A 16,533-nucleotide genomic window follows, 5' to 3' on the forward strand; every position below is an offset into this window, starting at 1 on the left:
AGGATCTTTTCTTAATAAAGTTTTTTTTTTTGTTACATTTATTTATTTTGTGGTTGGGTGGGGGCACATGCTCTGTTATGTGTAGAGGTCAGAACTGCTGGAATTGGTTTTCTTTCCTACCGTGTGAGTCCCTGGGATCAAACTTGGATCTTCAGGTTTGGCAGTAGGTGCCTTTACCTGAGCCATCTCTCTGCCTCCAGTAGCATTTGCCCCTCATTACTTAGTAGTGCCTTCCTATAGGAATTTAAATGCCTCACAATTCACACAGTTTCATATCCTTTCTAGCATTGATAAAGAAAGGCCACCTTGTCTTCATATGTTAATAAAAGTGTATATAACTGCCTATATCAACTGTGTTGTTTTGACTTGTCCTGGATCCGAAGTGAAAGCTGAGAGGTGCCTGGAAGCAGAAAGGTGACAGAAGCGTGTGTGCTTGCTGCCTAGCTCCTGACCCTGACTAATTATAAACCATGTAGTGCGTGTCAGTTGTTTAGGGGCTGCTTACCCAGGTCCTTGGCTTCTCTTCCCTCACTCCTTTTCTAACTTTGACTGTTCGTTAGCTTCTGGACCAGGCAGACGGGCAAGGGAAGATGAGGTGCAGGCACACCTCTAGGGTCAGCTGTGCGACAAGCCTTGTTCTCGTTTGGGTCCCCTCCTTCCTCGTTGGACAGGCTCTCAGTACTCTGGTTGCCTGGACTTTGCTGTGTAGCTCAGCCTGGCATTGAACTTGTGGCACCCCTCTCCCAGCTTTGCTGGGTTTCTAGGGTAACAGCATGAGTCCCCATACCTAGCTTGCATTTTTCAGTTTGGGTTGAATATTAAAATAGACTTGAGACTTCTTTTATGGGTAACAAGTGTATCTTCCTTAAGGCTACTACCTCTGAAGATCCATGTATAACCATGGAGCAGTACATATGCTGAGTAAGAAATGAGGACTTGCTGTCCCCAAGGAGTCCCTGGAGATGGCAGAAAGAAGGTGCTTTGTACTTTGCTTTCTCAGAACAACCAGTTTTAATCCTGGGCCTGTGGCTCATGTTTGTAACCCCCAACACTGGGGAGGAAGAGGAAGGAGAGTCAGGCATGAGGATCACCGAAAAGTTGAGGCCAGCCTGGTCTACATAGTAAGTTCCAGGACACCTAGAGCTGCATAGCAGGACCCTGTCTCCAAAAAACAAAACAAAACAAAAACAACCCCAATGGATTAATTTTAATGTCTTACTGTATTAGTCAACCATCTAGAGGCCAGGCAGGTGTGTAGCTAGAGTTTTCCTGCCTTGCCCACAGTCAGGACAAATCTTTGTCACCCGCCAGTCCCACATGCGCTCAGACCCAACCAAGTAAACACAGAGACTTATATTGCTTACAAACTGTATGGCCGTGGCAGGCTTCTTGCTAACTGTTCTTATATCTTAAATTAATCCATTTCCATAAATCTATACCTTGCCACGTGGCTTACCGGCATCTTCACATGCTGCTTGTCCTGGTGGAGGCTGGCAGTGTCTCTCTGACTCAGCCTTCCACTTCCCAGCTTTATTCTCCTTGTCCCGCCTATACTTCCTGCCTGGCCACTGGCCAATCAGTGATTTATTTATTGACCAATCAGCAACACACTTGACATACAGACCATCCCACAGCACAGGCATTGGCCTCACTGAGGGAGCAGGTCTCAGGAACAGCAGAAGACACTGGAGTTTGAGCCAGTGTGGTTCTTCTGAAGGGTGCTTGTCTTTTTCCTTTTTATGATTTCATGTAGTTTTGTTTCTGGCAGTTAATGATTTCAGTGTTGTTTTAGACATTACTTAATATTCAGCCAAAGCCTAGTATGTCTAGCTACTTTTGTTAGTCTCTGAAATGGGATTTAGGAAGGTATGTCCATCTTGATTTCTATTCACTTTCTGGTATTGAGGGGCTTAAAATGCCGGTTTCTAAAATGTGAAAGTGATAATGTACTGTGTGTTTAAGAACAGAAACCTCTTACCCTTGTAACTAACTGACTCACTCTGCTGTGAAGTGGCTTGGGGATTATGGGCCAACTACTACACAGTGCACAGAAAGGGTGCACTGAGAGTGAGTGGTAGCGCCCTCTACTGGGAGCTGGCTGAATGACCTTGGTGGGTCACTACCTTCTGGAGCCTCATCTATAGAGGCTTGTCTAGCTCCTACAGTCTTCCTCCCTTATATTTGAAAGTCGATTTTAGAGTGGAGTAGATGTGCAGTCCTTCATTAGTGCTGGCTGTCAGGGGGGAGGACAGAAATTGGACTGTGACCTAGACGTTGTCCCCTCTGGATAGACTTCGTCTCTGTCTCTGCCTAGTGCATTTCAACTTAATATCAGCCCTAGCCAAGACCTGCCTTTCTAAATTTGCCAGACGTGAAGACACCGTCACCTCCCCAGCACCTGTTAGCAGCAGCCTTTTTCCTTTAGTTGGGTGCTAACACCAGTGCGTTGGCACACAGGTGAACTTGAGTTTGTAGCAGCAGGGCGGACAGAGTCTGAGGAGGAAAGCTGCTTTTCTGCTGTGTTTCGGGTGATAGTGGAATGAAGGGTTGCCTGTGTCATGGGTAACTAGTGCAGGCCTTTGTGTTTTAACTGGAAATGTGTGCTTGTAGAGTTCTGAACTGAGAGCGCTTGATTAAATTTTCTTCTAAGAAACTGGCGGCTAGGTTTCTTATGTCATCTTTTGTCTTCTTGTCTCGTGCAGCTACATTGAGAAGTTTACCGACTTTCTGCGGCTCTTTGTGAGTGTTCACCTGAGAAGAATCGAGTCCTACTCTCAGTTCCCTATGGTAGAGTTCCTGACCCTTCTGTTCAAGTACACATTTCATCAGGTAAAGCACCCAAACTGGCCTTCCTTTCCTTCTTAAGAACCACCTCCCCCACCCAAACATTTAGAGTAGTCTTTACTACAGGAAGATGAATGTGTTCAGTCTTTCTAAGAACCCAGTGTTGTAGCTCTTGCTGTGTTTGCATAGAATCTCCATTATAGAGAAAGAGACTGAGGCACGGAGAACAAGGTGCTCAGGGACATACAGTCTGTGTGGAGCCAGGATTGGAGTCTACAGTCCCGTCTTTACCGCTGCTATGCTAGACGAGTGGGGTAGAGGAACAGCCTGAGGTTAGGGCTTTAAGAAATATGACTTCCCTTTTTTTTTGAGATTATAATATAATTACATCATTTCCTCCTTCCTTTTCTTTCCTCTAAACCCTCCTCTGTACCTTTCCTTGTTCTCTTTCAAATTCTAGATACCCCTCCCCCCATTAATTGTTGTGGTTGTGGTTGTGGGGTGCGTGCGTGCGTGCATGTGTTCCTAAATACAAAAAGGGCTTTCTTTCTGTTGCACAGCTGCTATTAAAGCTCTCCAGAAGACTACACAGCAAAGCACTCATTGGTTAAGTTTGGGTGATATCCAATTTTGTCCCCATTTAACAGAGGTTCTTTGAGTTCCTTTTGGATTTTAGGAGCTAGATGCATAACTACATAGCCCAGAATGACCTTGTATCTTTGGTAATCCTCCTGCCTCAGGCCCCTGAGGACTGTCTTTACTGAATTTGTATCCCAGTTACCTACTGCTATGTAAACACACACAGGGTTCTAAAAGGCTTTGTTAAGGTATGGTTTTACATCCATGGAATCTCCTCACTGTAATTGAAGAGTTCAGTGAATTGAGTATTGTGTGGCCATCACTGCAGTCTCCTTTTGCCTGTTATAACATTTATAAACTCTCCTTTTGCCTGTTTGTGTGTTTTTACAATAGACATGGCATATGTCTTAGTTACTGTTCTATAGCTGTGAGGAGACACCATGACCAAGACAATTTTTAAAAAAGGTTGATCCATGATGTCAGGGGCAGGTGGGTAGGCATGGTGCTGGAGTAGCTGAGAGCTCGTATATGATTCACAAGTTGTAGGCAGAGAGAGAGAGAGAGAGAGAGAGAGAGAGAGAGAGAGAGAGGGAGAGAGAGAGAGAGAGAAAGGTGGGCCTGGTGTGGGCTTTGAAACCTTGAAGCCCACCTTCAGTGACATACCTTCTCCAACAAGGCCACACCTTCTAATTCTTCCTAAACAGTCCACCAACTAGGAAACAAACATTCAAATATCTAAGCCTATGGGGCCATTCTCATTTAAAGCTCCACAGCACACATACAAAAAAGCACATTAAGCATACATGTACAAGTTGATGAGTTGTTCCCAAATGGATACAGCTGCTGGAGCTGCTGCCCACGTTAAGAAGTGGTATGTACTAGCATCCAGAAGTCCTGCACGTGTTCTTCCGCCCTTCTCCTATATTAGCCCAGGCTTGCTCTCAGCACTGCAGGCTAATTTTGCCTTGTTCCAGAGTTTCTCTAAAGGAAAGCAGATAATGTCCATTTATTTGGTCTGGCTTTTTTGCTTGACATTGTGCTTGAGGTGTGTATGTTGTGTGCAGTGGTTTGTTCCTATTCATTGTATTCTAGTAAATGAAAATCCATCTTGCTGATTTGGCTCTTTCTGGTTTTGGGGAACCAAGAATCATGAATCAAACAGTCTTTTCTGTTTTGTTTTGTTAGTAGATAGGGTCTCATGTAGCTTTTGGCTGGCCTTAAACTTGCTATGGATCTAAGGATGACCTTGAGCTCTTGACCTTCTGCCCCCACCTTCCAAGTGCTGGTATTACAGTTGTGTACTACCATCTCATCTCCATCTTTCTTTTTTTTTTTTGAGACAGGGTTTCTCTGTATAGCTTTGTGCCTGTCCTGGAACTCACTTGGTAGCCCAGGCTGGCCTCAAACTTACAGAGATCTGCCTGGCTCTGCCTCCCGAGTGCTGGGATTAAAGGCGTGTGCCACCACTGCCCGGCCCTTTTCTTTCTTTCTTTCTTTCTTTCTTTCTTTCTTTCTTTCTTTCTTTCTTTCTTTCTTTCTTTCTTTCTTTCTTTTTTTTTTTTTTTAATAAGATTTTTCTACATAGCTCAGAATGGCCTTGAATTTGTGGTAATCTTCCTGCCTCACCCTCTCTGGGACTATGATTATAGTTAAGTAATCAGCCTACCTGGCATATTCTTGAACATACTTTTTATTGTAATCGGGTAGCTGTTTCTGTTAGTATATCCCTGGGAATGAAGGCATCTGATATGAAAAGTTGACTTTTAAAAAAATTAGCTTTCCAGTTTAATGGGGCTAAAAGATGGAAGGGTCTAGGCTGGAGTGCTGTATATGTATGAAAAGCAAATGTTTGATCTGATAAAAGCCTTTCCCAGGGAGAGTCAGGGTGTGTAAAGACTGGAATACCTAGAGGCAGCAGTGAGGTGACCCATTGCTGGGAGCAGACAATGGATCAGGAGGCCATAGAGGAGGGCCCAAGCTGAAGATTAGTCGGGGTGGAGGGGCCAGTGCATGCAGAGCAAGAAGGAAAACATGCTGAGTGCACCAGACCCGATGGGAAGAGCACAGAAAAGCTGATGAGGAGATCGGAGGAGAAGAGCAGCTGCATGGTGGGAAAGTTTGGAGGCCCTTGAAAGAAGGGTGGATCAGGTGTCAGTCAGAGACTGTAGGGTGAGTGGAGCAGAAAGAAGGGATAAAGAGCCAGTGCTGAGGTTGGAAAATAAGGCTTATATGGGAAAAAGGAACAGGAACGTCTTAAACTCACTTGGACCCAGTTCTGTGTGTAAGCTGTGGTGACTTCTGTTCAGTCTGTACCCTGACACAACCCTGATATTGGTGGAAGTATTAAGGCAACTCCACATAGTTGAAAGGGAGGTTTATTTTTTGGGGTAACTTACAAGTAAAGGGATAGGTTACAGGGTCTGGGAGAGGTGAAGTGCGGTCCAGCGGTGTTCTCTGGAGAACTCTGCTCGGTCTACCTCCAGGGTCCAGGATCCAGGAACCAAGTGAGCCAGTACATCCGGATCTCAGATCTTAAGGGCTCCTGTCTTGGCCCCGCCTCGAAGGTGTGACAGTTACCAGAAGCCTTAAATGGGGGTAGTACTTCCAGGTCAAAGCTGGAACAGCTACCCACTACAACAACCCTTTTTTATTTCTTTCAATTTCCCCACCTCAGAAGATGGACTACAGTGGGGATAATTCAGGGCCATCCCCAGTGTGTATCTTTTAGTAGACTTGTATGTGTTTTCCACTGAACTGAAGGTGATAGTTCCATATATTTATACGTCCTTTACAATTGGGAAAAGAGTCAGAAAAGTGGTCAAGAAGCAAGCAAGCCTCCTCCCTCCCTTACCTGTCCTCTAGCTTGCTTCGTTCTCCAGGCCTCCCATATGAGAACCTTCCTTCTAGATGCAAGCTGACCCACTGTGGGAGAGTGAGCTTGAGGTATGGGCTGTGCTGAACACCAAGCTGAGGGATCGGAGTTGGCAAATGCTCTGGGCTGGCTTACTGCAGGAGAAGTAGAGCAGAACATTAACTTTTCGTGAGAGACGTGAACAAATGTCTATTCACCCCAGATGGAGCACCAGAAACAGACCAAATTATGATTCCACCAAAGTCAGTTTGGTGAACCTATGGATTTACTGAGCTTGATTACAGTTTTATGGGCAGTAGGTTATTTACAGGAGCATGAGTAACCCCTCAGACAACTACATCACTGTAAACTCCCACCCCATCATGGATAGTGACCACACGGAAGCTGCATCATAGGGTTCCCTTTCAGTTAGCATTTTACTTCCTGTATACTCTAGCATGTTCTGAGATCATTTACAGCTGTGTAGGGGTGGGGCGTGGGAGGGGGAGTAAAGGCTAGACTCCCAGGTAAGGGTCCTGTGACCTTTTTTTCCTCTAGCTGCTTGGAAATGTCCATAGCTCCATTGCTATAGACCTGGCTGTCACTATATTGTCCTGCTCATTAGTAGCCATGGCTACTGTTCTAGTTAGCTTTCTGCTGCTGTGATAAACACCGTGACTACAGCGTGGAGAGGAAAGGAGACATAGGAAAGAATAGGTTATAGATTCATTGAAGGAAGCCAAGGTGGGAACTCAAGACAGGAGTCTGAAGCAGAAACTACAGAGAAACACTGCTATTGCCTTTCTCAGCTACCTTTCTTACCTAGCCCAGCCTTACCTGCTGCCTAGGGGTGGCATTGCTCACCGAGACCTGTCTTCCTGCATCAATCAGTAATTAAGAAAATGCCTCGAAGGCATAGCCACAGGCCAGCTGATCTGAGCAAGTCTTCATTTGAGGTTCCCCTTTTCCCAGGTGACTAGGTTTGTGTCAGGTTGACTGCTGAAGCTAACTGACAACTTCTGGCTGTGCTGGCCAGTTTTTTTTTTTTTTTTTTTTTTTTTTTTTTTTTTTTTTTTTTTTTTTTTTTTTTTAAATCAATTTGACACAGTCTCCATAAGATCAGTCTGTAGTATGCCAGCCTGTGGGGTATTTTCTTGGGTTGGTGATTGATATGGTAGGACCTAGCCTATTGTGGGTAGTCTTACCTGCTTAGGTGGTCTTGGGTGTATAAGAAAATGAACTGAGCTAGCCAGGAGGAGCAAGCCAGTAAGCAACCTTCCTCCATGGCCTTTGCTACAGTCAGTTCCTGCCCTGACTTCCCTCAATGATGGAGGAGGGTAATCTAAGAACTATAAGCTGAAATATACCTTTTCCTCTCCAAGTTGCTTTGGTCATAGTGTTTTATTATAGCAATAGAAACCTAACTATGGCACAGGCCAAATTAATCTCTACTCCAAGATAGTATCATGGTGTCAGAAGGAGGAGAATACCATACAGCCATGATGTGCTCAAGATGGCATCATGGTGTCAGAAGGAGGAGAGTACCATACAGCACACGATGTATTTGAGATGGCATCATGGTGTCAGAAGGAGGAGAATACCGTACAGCACACGATGTACTTGAGATGAGGGCAGAGTGTGGTTGGGGATTTAAGAAAACCAATGAAGGACCTCAGGGGTCCAGTTCTGGGCTAGCAGTGTGCTCTTATTCCATCACAGCCTCCTATTTGTGAAGGGCGAAGGTTTCTCACTTAGACTCTGGCAAGGAGTACACTCAGTAGCTTTGTCTTTTCTCAGAGTCATGGTCGTTCTGGTACTATACAACATTTTGAAGGAGCAGTCAGAATCTTGTGTTTTCTTTCTTCGGGTACTTCTCCTCTTCTCTCCCTTCCTGCGTCCCTCTTTGACTGGGCTCTGCCGCAGTCCTGTGGCTGCTTCTTCCCAGACACTCGCCTCCTCTGTGACTCTCCTTGGCTGCTGTACCTCTTGGGGTAACTGTGAGCCCGAGATTTCTGCCTTCTAGCCCTCCTCTCTCTGTCTTCTCACCAGGTCCCTCGTGGCCTTGCTTGTTTCCTTTTACTCTTTCCCCACAGCAATGTCCGGAGTGCCACAGTGCAGGGAAAGGGCTCTGGACTGGAAGTTCTTATTCTGTCCCTTGGTTGTCCTGTCATCTCGGGCAGGCAACTTCACTTTTGAGCCGTGGTTTTCTAAACTAGAAAATGTGAGAAACAAAATGTTCACTTTCCAAGGTTGCTATAAAGATCAGTGACAGTGAAGAATCACCACTCTAAACCACTAGGAAGGCACGACTGGTGTCATCAGTTGTAGCACCCTGTGAGTGATTAGTTCTCCTTAGAAACAGAAAAGTAGATCTGAATACAGTTACTTTAAATAAATGGATCAGGAAGGGTTATGAAAAGTGGAGTGATTCCAAAAGTCAGGTCAGTCTGTCTGTCCTCTTTGTTTCCATGGCTGATGTCAAAGGCCAGTACAGGCAGCATATGGGCAATGCACAGACCTCTTAGAGTAGGTTTATCAGGTGCAGGAGTGATGAGTGGTGTTTCCAGCTGTGCTGGGGTAGAAGCCCTCTTGTTTCTAGCCCTAGCTGTGTTTCTGCACATTCATGAGTATAGTATGTATATAGGTGCAATGCCATAAATTGGCCTTTTTTGTTTGTTTTTGTTTGTAGTAGCTTTTAAAAAAACATTTCCATGTACATCTGATCAGTCATTCTTTTGAGGGGACCGGTGGGAATTCTCCAATTATAAAAGGCAGAGAGATGACTGACTTGAGGAAGCTCAGCAAGCCATGCTGTGACAAGACTGCAGGTCTACAGGCAGCCTCAATGGCCAGTCTGCCAACTCTCTGTTACTTCCCTGTAGTCTGATAGTTGGTTTACCTCGTGGTTCTCTGGGATGGTTTTATGGCAGACAATCCAGGGTGGTGTTAGGGTTTTAATGGGTGTCCCTTTAGCTTTCTTTTAGTTGTGAGGTTGGATGGATTCTGCATGATTTTTATTGTCCTGTTTCTTTGTGGTCCTGGGACTGGAACCCAGAGTCATAAATAGGTTGGATACATGCTCTGCTGAGCTACACCCCTAATTTTTTAATATGTTACTTTTGTTTTTTAAAGACAAGACCTCACTGTGAGTCCCTACTGACCTTGAACTCTTGGTAATTCTCCTGCCTCAGACTCAAATACTGGGATTCCAGGAAAGAGCAAACTTACCCTGAGGCTTACTGGATTTTTTAATTATAATTTTCCTGCCTGAGATTTTAGTTTGGTTACCTCCTTCCTGTGTCCTTCTTTATTATTCATTAGTTATTCCTTGAAAACATGTCATTGGAAACTGGATTTCCTTGTGAATCAGAAATAGAAGGAAACTTATCTTAGTTAGTGTTCTGTTGGTGTGATAAACACATGACCAAAAGCACTGTGGGGGAGAGGGTTTATTTGGCTTACCTGTCCCCATCACAGTCCATCACTGAGGGAAGTCGGGCCAGAAACTCAGCAGGGGCAGAAGCAGGAACCATAGAGGAAAGCTGCTTACTGGAGGTAGCACTGCCCATAGTGACCTGGGCTCTTCTACATCAGTCATTAAGAAAATGCCCCACAAGATATGCTCACAAACCCCGTCTGCTGGAGGCATTTTCTTAGTTGAGTTTCTCTCTTCCCAGTGTGTGTCAAGTTGACAAAAATTAACTTAATCTGATAGAAAAACTAATGTATTCTTTCCTTTAAAAAAATTAAAAATTTATTCATATATTTATTGTGTGTGTGTATATAATGTTAGTGTTTATGTGACTGTGTGCAGTCACATGGTACAACATGCATGTGAAGACAGGACAACTTTTGAAAATTGGTTCTCTTTCCATCGTGGGATCTGAGGATGAAACTCAGGTCTGGGTGCACAGCCATCACTTTTACTTTGAGCCAGCTCCAGCTCTGTTTTTTCTTTTCTTTCTTTTTTGGGTTCCAAGGATGGAACCCAGGGTCTTACACATGCTAGAATAGGCATGAATGTCATCCCTAACCCTTTCTTTTTCTTTTGTTTTGTGATGTGTTTTCTTTCTTGAGAAAGGATCGTGTATCTCAGGCTGTCCTTGAACTTGCTATGTATTGGAGGCTGACCTTGAGTTCCTTCCTGGCTCTAGGATTATAGGAGTGTGTCATCATGCCTGATTTAGGGTGTGCTAGGATCAAATCCAGGGACTTGTATATGGAGGGAAAGTATCTTGCACTATACCCCACTCCAGTCCAAGTCCTGTTTTCATTTTCCGTTTTGTTACAGGGTCTGTCTGGTTAAGTTGCCTTGGCTGACCTCAAACTTACTTTTTGGCCCAGTAAGGTTTGAACTTGAGATCCTTCTTCCTTAGCCTTCTGATCAGCTGGGATTAGAGTGACTGTAGAAGGAAAAACTACCGAACTTCCTTCTCACAAATATGGTGCATGGTGAGGTGGTCAGCTAGCAGAATCGAAGGAAAGAAAACCATGGCTCCTAGATTTTGCATGAATAGACTCTCAAGGTTTTTAAGAAGTTTGCCAAGGACGACTGGCCAGGTACCAAGAAACTTGCTGTTTCTGTCAGCTCCTGGTTTGAGATTGTTATTGGCCTGTTTGATACCTGAGTTTTGCAAATGCCATACTACCCTGGAGTGATACCTAACAGCTCCTTTTCAGTCTTCTATGTAGAAAGACCTGCCATTGTTGTTTTCCTTATAGTCAGATGTGTGGACTGTTACCTTTGAAGGTACTCTGGCTTCCATTTGCTTTTGTGAGTTTGTAGTAGAGAAGACACAGCTGTGTCCTGCTTCTGTTGATGACCTTGAACATCTCCTCTAGAGTGCAAGCTTCTTTCTCAAAAGTCGATGCATAGTAGGCAGTGTGTGGGAGCCTCTCCACACAGGCTCAGATGGGGTTCCTTGGCACATTCTGTAATCCCTGAGCAGTTCTCTCACATGGTGTCCCATGGTGCCCTTGTCTGGTGAGATTTAATAGGGTCCACTGGTCAAGACTGACTCAACCTCCTTAGTGGAGGTCATGAAGAAGGGACTGTATGTAGGCCTTTGGTTTTGCGGTTCTGGTGTATGTGTTTCTAAGCACAACAGTTGCATTAAGTAATTTCATTGTCTGGATTTCTTTTGTATCATAGCCTACTCATGAAGGTTACTTCTCTTGTTTGGATATCTGGACACTGTTTTTGGACTATCTGACAAGTAAAATTAAAAGTCGTCTGGGAGACAAGGAAGCAGTTCTCAACAGGTAAACTCCAAAACCCTGCTAAACAGAGGTAGCCACTGTTGCCGCTTATTCTTATGCCCTGAGGGACAGCCATGCTGCTGTGCCTCCTCAGGAGACTGAGGCAAGGAGGCTGCCCAGGCAGTAATGCCGCCTGAGCATTTTCTTTTTTAAAAAGTAACATTCATTGAAAATTTTTTAGGTATGATAATGCTTTTGTGGTTGTTCTTTAAGGCCCTAGTTTTAGAGATACAACAAGTATTTATTGGATGAAGTGATATTACACCTGGGATTTCCTTAAAACAACCCACTGGAAGTATAGAGTGCTTGGAACATAGGATGCAGGGCTGACCTCACAGCTGATAAGTGACGTGAAGGAGTTCAAGGTTCATTATGTCCTTAAACTTTGAGATGTATCAAAGTTTCTTCTCTCTTTCTCTCTCTCTCTCTCTCTCTCTCTCTCTCTCTCTCTCTCTCTCTCTCTCTCTCGTTTTGCAAAACAGGGTTTCTCTGTGTAGCCCTAACTGTCCTGGAACTTACTCTGTAGACCAGGCTGGCCTTGAACTCAGAGATCTGCCTGCCTCTGCCTCCCAAATGCTGAGGTTAAAGGTGTGCACCACTGCATGGTGTGTCAAAGTTTCTTAAATTAGTAAGTTGTCCTGAAACAAATAGCTAGGAAAAGAGCTGGCCCTGACAGAGCACACTGGTAGTCCTAGCACTTAAGGAGGCTGAGGCAGAAGGGGCACTAGTTAGAAATCCTCTACGTCAGAGATAAGTACCTGATAACAACTTTCTCCTTACCAGGACAAAATACCCGACTGTAGAAGGAAAGACGTGGTGGTTTGAATGTGAAATGGCCTCCATAGGCTCATATATTTGAATGTTTGGTTCCCAATTGGTGGACTGTTTAAGAAGGATTAGGGGGTGTGGCCCTGTTAGAGAAGGTGTGTCACTGGTGGTGAGTTTTGAGGTTTCAGAAGCCCATGTTAGGCCCAATGATCACGTGAGCTCTCAGACTCTGCTCCAACACTGTGCCTATCTGTCTGCTGGATATTCCTGCCACGATGGTCATGAACTATAAAACCCCACTTTAATAATGCTTTCTTTTAAAAGTTGGCTTGGTCATCGTGTCTCCTCATAGCAGTAGAACAGTATCAAAAACAAAAGGTTTATTCTGACTCAATGTGTGAAGAAAAAGGCCATCCTGGTGTGTGTGTGTGTGTGTGTGTGTGTGTGTGTGTGTGTGTGTGTGTGTGTGTGTAGGGGTGAAGGGGGTGGGCACATGCTTGCTCACGGGTCAGGGCAGTTAACTAGTCACTTTATATCCAGAGACAGGAAGCAGAGAGAGATTGAGAGATAGAGATAGAGATAGAGATAGAGATAGAGATAGAGAGAGAGAGAGAGAGAGAGAGAGCGAGAGCGAGAGCGAGCGCTAGTGCTCATCTCTTTTTCTTTATTCATTCTGGAACTCTGTCTATGGCAATTAGGGTGGGTCTTCCCACCTCTATTAGCCCAGTTGAGAAACTCCTTCACAGTCATGTACAGAGGTTTGTCTCTTAGGTGAGTCTAGATCCTGTCAAGGTGACAGCATTAAAACCACAGTCACTTAACAACAACAACTCTTCCTCCTCCTCCTCCTTTGGTTTTTTGAGACAGGTCTCACTATACATCTCTGACTGGCCTTAACTTATAGAGATCTGCCTGCTCTTGCCTCCCAGTCCTGGGAGTTATGGTATGTGCCACCATGCCCACCCTTTATTATGGTTTTTTCATTTGTTTGTTTGCTTTGAGACAGGGTCTCACTATGTAGCCCTGGCTGTCCTGAAACTCACTATGTAGAACAGGCTGGCCTTGAACTCACAGAGGTCTGCCTGCCTTTGCTTCCTGAGTGCTGGGATTAAAGGTCTCCTCTACGACTGCCAACTCTTAATTATAGTTTTTAAATAAAGAAAATGGAAAGTGTTTTTCTTGCTTTATAGACAGAAAGAAAGCATTTTTCTGTCCAGTGTAATGCTTATGCCATGGGCCAGAGAAAGGAAGAGGGAAGCTCGTGAGTTCAGCATGCTATCCAATAGTGACAGGATCCACCCACAGCAAAGGTTAAATGGCAGCTTTTCTTAACAGTATAAGCCATAGTGTTTTATATATTCTCCTGTGCGCTGTGTTCTACCACATGGAACAGGTAGGCCCAAAGACGACAACTTCTCTTTGTTCTCCATGGTAAAAGTAGACTCTTGTGCCAACCTGGTTCTTCATGTTAGTGTATTCACTAGTCCATGACAGGCACTTGCAGACGGGCATCAGCTCCACTGAAGCAGGTGCTCTACTGCTTACTTGGGAGAGGCTGCAGGCGGTGTCTGGTTTGGCTTTAGCTTCTGTGTGGGCACAGTACAGATGAGAGCAGTCTCTGTGGGTCACCAGGACATGGTCTCTGGAGCAGCCCTGGCTCTGAAAGCTCATCCTGTAGTTTGTAATTGGTTGTGTTTAGGGAAATTCGCTTTGGCAGATTTTATTTCTTTGTTGATGGTGACAGTTTTTGAGTTGTTAAGAAGTAACATATAGAGTGTGTGATATACGTAAGTGGTTAGGAAACGGTGCTAGTGTAGCTGTGCGGGTCAGCTGTCACTGCAGTAAAACACCTGATTAAAAACTGCTGGATGGAGGAAAGGTTTACACTGACTGGTGATTCAGAGGTTTCCGCCTATGGTCTGTAGCTAGAGTTTTCCTGCCTGGCCCACAGTCAGGACAAATCTCTCTCACCTGCCAGTCCCACAGCCGCTCAGACCCAACCAAGTAAACACAGAGACTTATATTGCTTACAAACTGTATGGCCGTGGCAGGCTTCTTGCTAACTGTTCTTATATCTTAAATTAATCCATTTCTATAAATCTATACCTTACCACGTGGCTTGTGGCTTACCGGCATCTTCACATGCTGCTTGTCATGGCAGCGGCTGGCAGTGTCTCCTCCCTCATTCCTGTTCTCTCAATTCTCCTCTCTGTTAGTCCTGCCTATACTTCCTGCCTGGCCACTGGCCGATCAGTGTTTTATTTATTGACCAGTCAGAGCACATACAGACCATCCCACAGCAATGGTCACTCGGTTCTTTTGTTTCTGGGCCATGGTGAGGCAGAGTATAGTGGTGGGAAGTATGGGTAGAGCAAGGCTGATCAGATCAGAGTGGCCAGGGAAGGGGTGGGCCAAGAAATGGTTGAGGGAAGAAGAGGCCAGTGACAAGCTGTACTCTTCCAGGTCATGCCCCAAACCATCACCTCTCAAGACCCCACCCCTGAACAGTATATCATCCATGTATGGGTCAGGGCAGAATATTTCAAACCATAATAGTGGTAGAGGTAATGAACACCCTTTCCCAGAGTTTCCTAGAGAATGCTACATGGAAGGAGGTGGGATCTTTTTTTCTGGGTAGAGAGATTGTACTAGATCTCTAGAACTCTTTTCACTGCTAAGGTTTTGTGGATTTTTAAATTTTAACGGAATACTGACACTGGAAGTTTAAACATTTGTTCTTTTGTTTGCAAACATCTCACCTTCAATGCAGTTATGGGTGGAGGGCGTGTCCATGCAGTAGAGACCTTATTACACAGTAGTAGGTCTGGTGAGGTTACTGACTTTGACAATTGTGTTTTTGAATGAGATTCTTCAAAGAAAAGCCATTTTATCAGAATGTCTTTCTTACAGGCCAAACAGGCAAGTCCTGGTTCTGGGCTTACACCCCACTCTCCTCTGTTTAGTGGTGGATACTCTTTTATATCTTGCAGTTCAGTTGAGGATGACCTGGAAAAGTGATTAGTGTGAAAATGCTCTTTAAAGCCCAGTGGAAACAGGAGGTGTGGAGAATGTGACTCTGAGGAGATTGCTAGCATTAGAACTATAGGCTGTTGGGACACTGCTATAGAGAGTTTAATTGCCTCCTCTTCTGCTTCAAGGATTCCTTTTGGTCAGGTGCTAGGCCATCACATTTCTTCCTACACAAGGGATGTCTTGCAGGAGGGTTAGGATATTGGAAGTCATGCTTCTAAAACAGAGACACATAATGGTCACAGTGATGATGATGAAAAGGAATAATGTAAATGCTGCTGCCACTTGGCTGTGACCACAGACAGCTAAAGGCCTTTTATCCACCTTCCTGCGTGGCAGCCTGCCATCTGGTAACACATGCTTAGAAATTCTGCAGGCTCTTTTAAATGCATTGATAGTTTTATTTTTCCTAAATGAAACTTTATTTTTCATGACTTATTTTTTTAAAGATCTATTTTTATTTATGTGTGTGTTTAGTATGTGCATGTGTGTGTGGGTGCGCCAGAAGATGTCAGATTTCCTGGGACTGGACTTACATGCAGTTGTGAGCCACCTGGGAGCTGGACTCACTCACTCTGCAAGAGCAGTGAGTGCTCTTAACAGCCGAGCCTTTTCTTCACTTGACTTACATATTTTTTGACATTTATTTTGTATTTTGTGTGTGTGTGTGTGTGTGTGTGTGTGTGTGTGTGTGTGTGTGTGTGTGTGTATGCGTATAAGAGAGAGAGAGAGAGAGAGAGAGAGCGAGCAGTACACCATGTGTGTGCAGTTACCCATAGCAGCTAGAAAAGGGTGTCAGCTCCCCAAACCGGAGTTACAAGGAGTTTTAAACCACTGCCTGTGGGGCTAGGAACAAACTCAGCTGCTCTAGAAGAGCAGAACCATTCCTAACTTCTGAGCCATCTCCCCAGCCTCGTGATTTGTTTTTTAATATGTCTATATACATGCACAAAGCAGAAAAATGAAATCCTCAAAGCTGGTCTGATTTATGTTAAATAGAAACTACCCCAGGACCTGTTTTTCTTGCATCATACTCTAGTGGTTGAGGGAGTGAACTAGAAAGAATAGCACCAACATATTTGTACAATTGGGGTGTACAAAGAAAGAACATTGAACTTTGGCTTATGTCATCCCTTTTATTATACATCTCTACAAGTATGTTGAGTGTAAAGCTTTTAAGTTAAGGACTTGAAGGTTTGGAAGTCACTGTTCTGTCTAGTATATCAGAGATGAGCTGTTTACTGAAGAACATTGGCACTACT

The 16,533-nt window shown here is 44.5% G+C and overlaps 1 protein-coding gene across 2 annotated transcripts in view; it reads left to right on the forward strand.

Moving 5' to 3' along the window:
* The window catches only part of Xpo6 (exportin 6), a 107,138-nt gene that overhangs the window by 54,408 nt on the left and 36,197 nt on the right, over positions 1-16,533 (forward strand). For both annotated transcript variants that reach the window (XM_059267208.1, XM_059267206.1), the window contains exons 8-9: positions 2,703-2,829; positions 11,367-11,476. In XM_059267208.1, the coding sequence (XP_059123191.1) occupies positions 2,703-2,829; positions 11,367-11,476 (237 nt within the window). The remainder of the gene's footprint in view (positions 1-2,702; positions 2,830-11,366; positions 11,477-16,533) is intronic.

This window comes from Peromyscus eremicus, chromosome 1 (assembly GCF_949786415.1).
Source record: "Peromyscus eremicus chromosome 1, PerEre_H2_v1, whole genome shotgun sequence".
Classification (NCBI taxonomy): Eukaryota; Metazoa; Chordata; class Mammalia; order Rodentia; family Cricetidae; genus Peromyscus; species Peromyscus eremicus.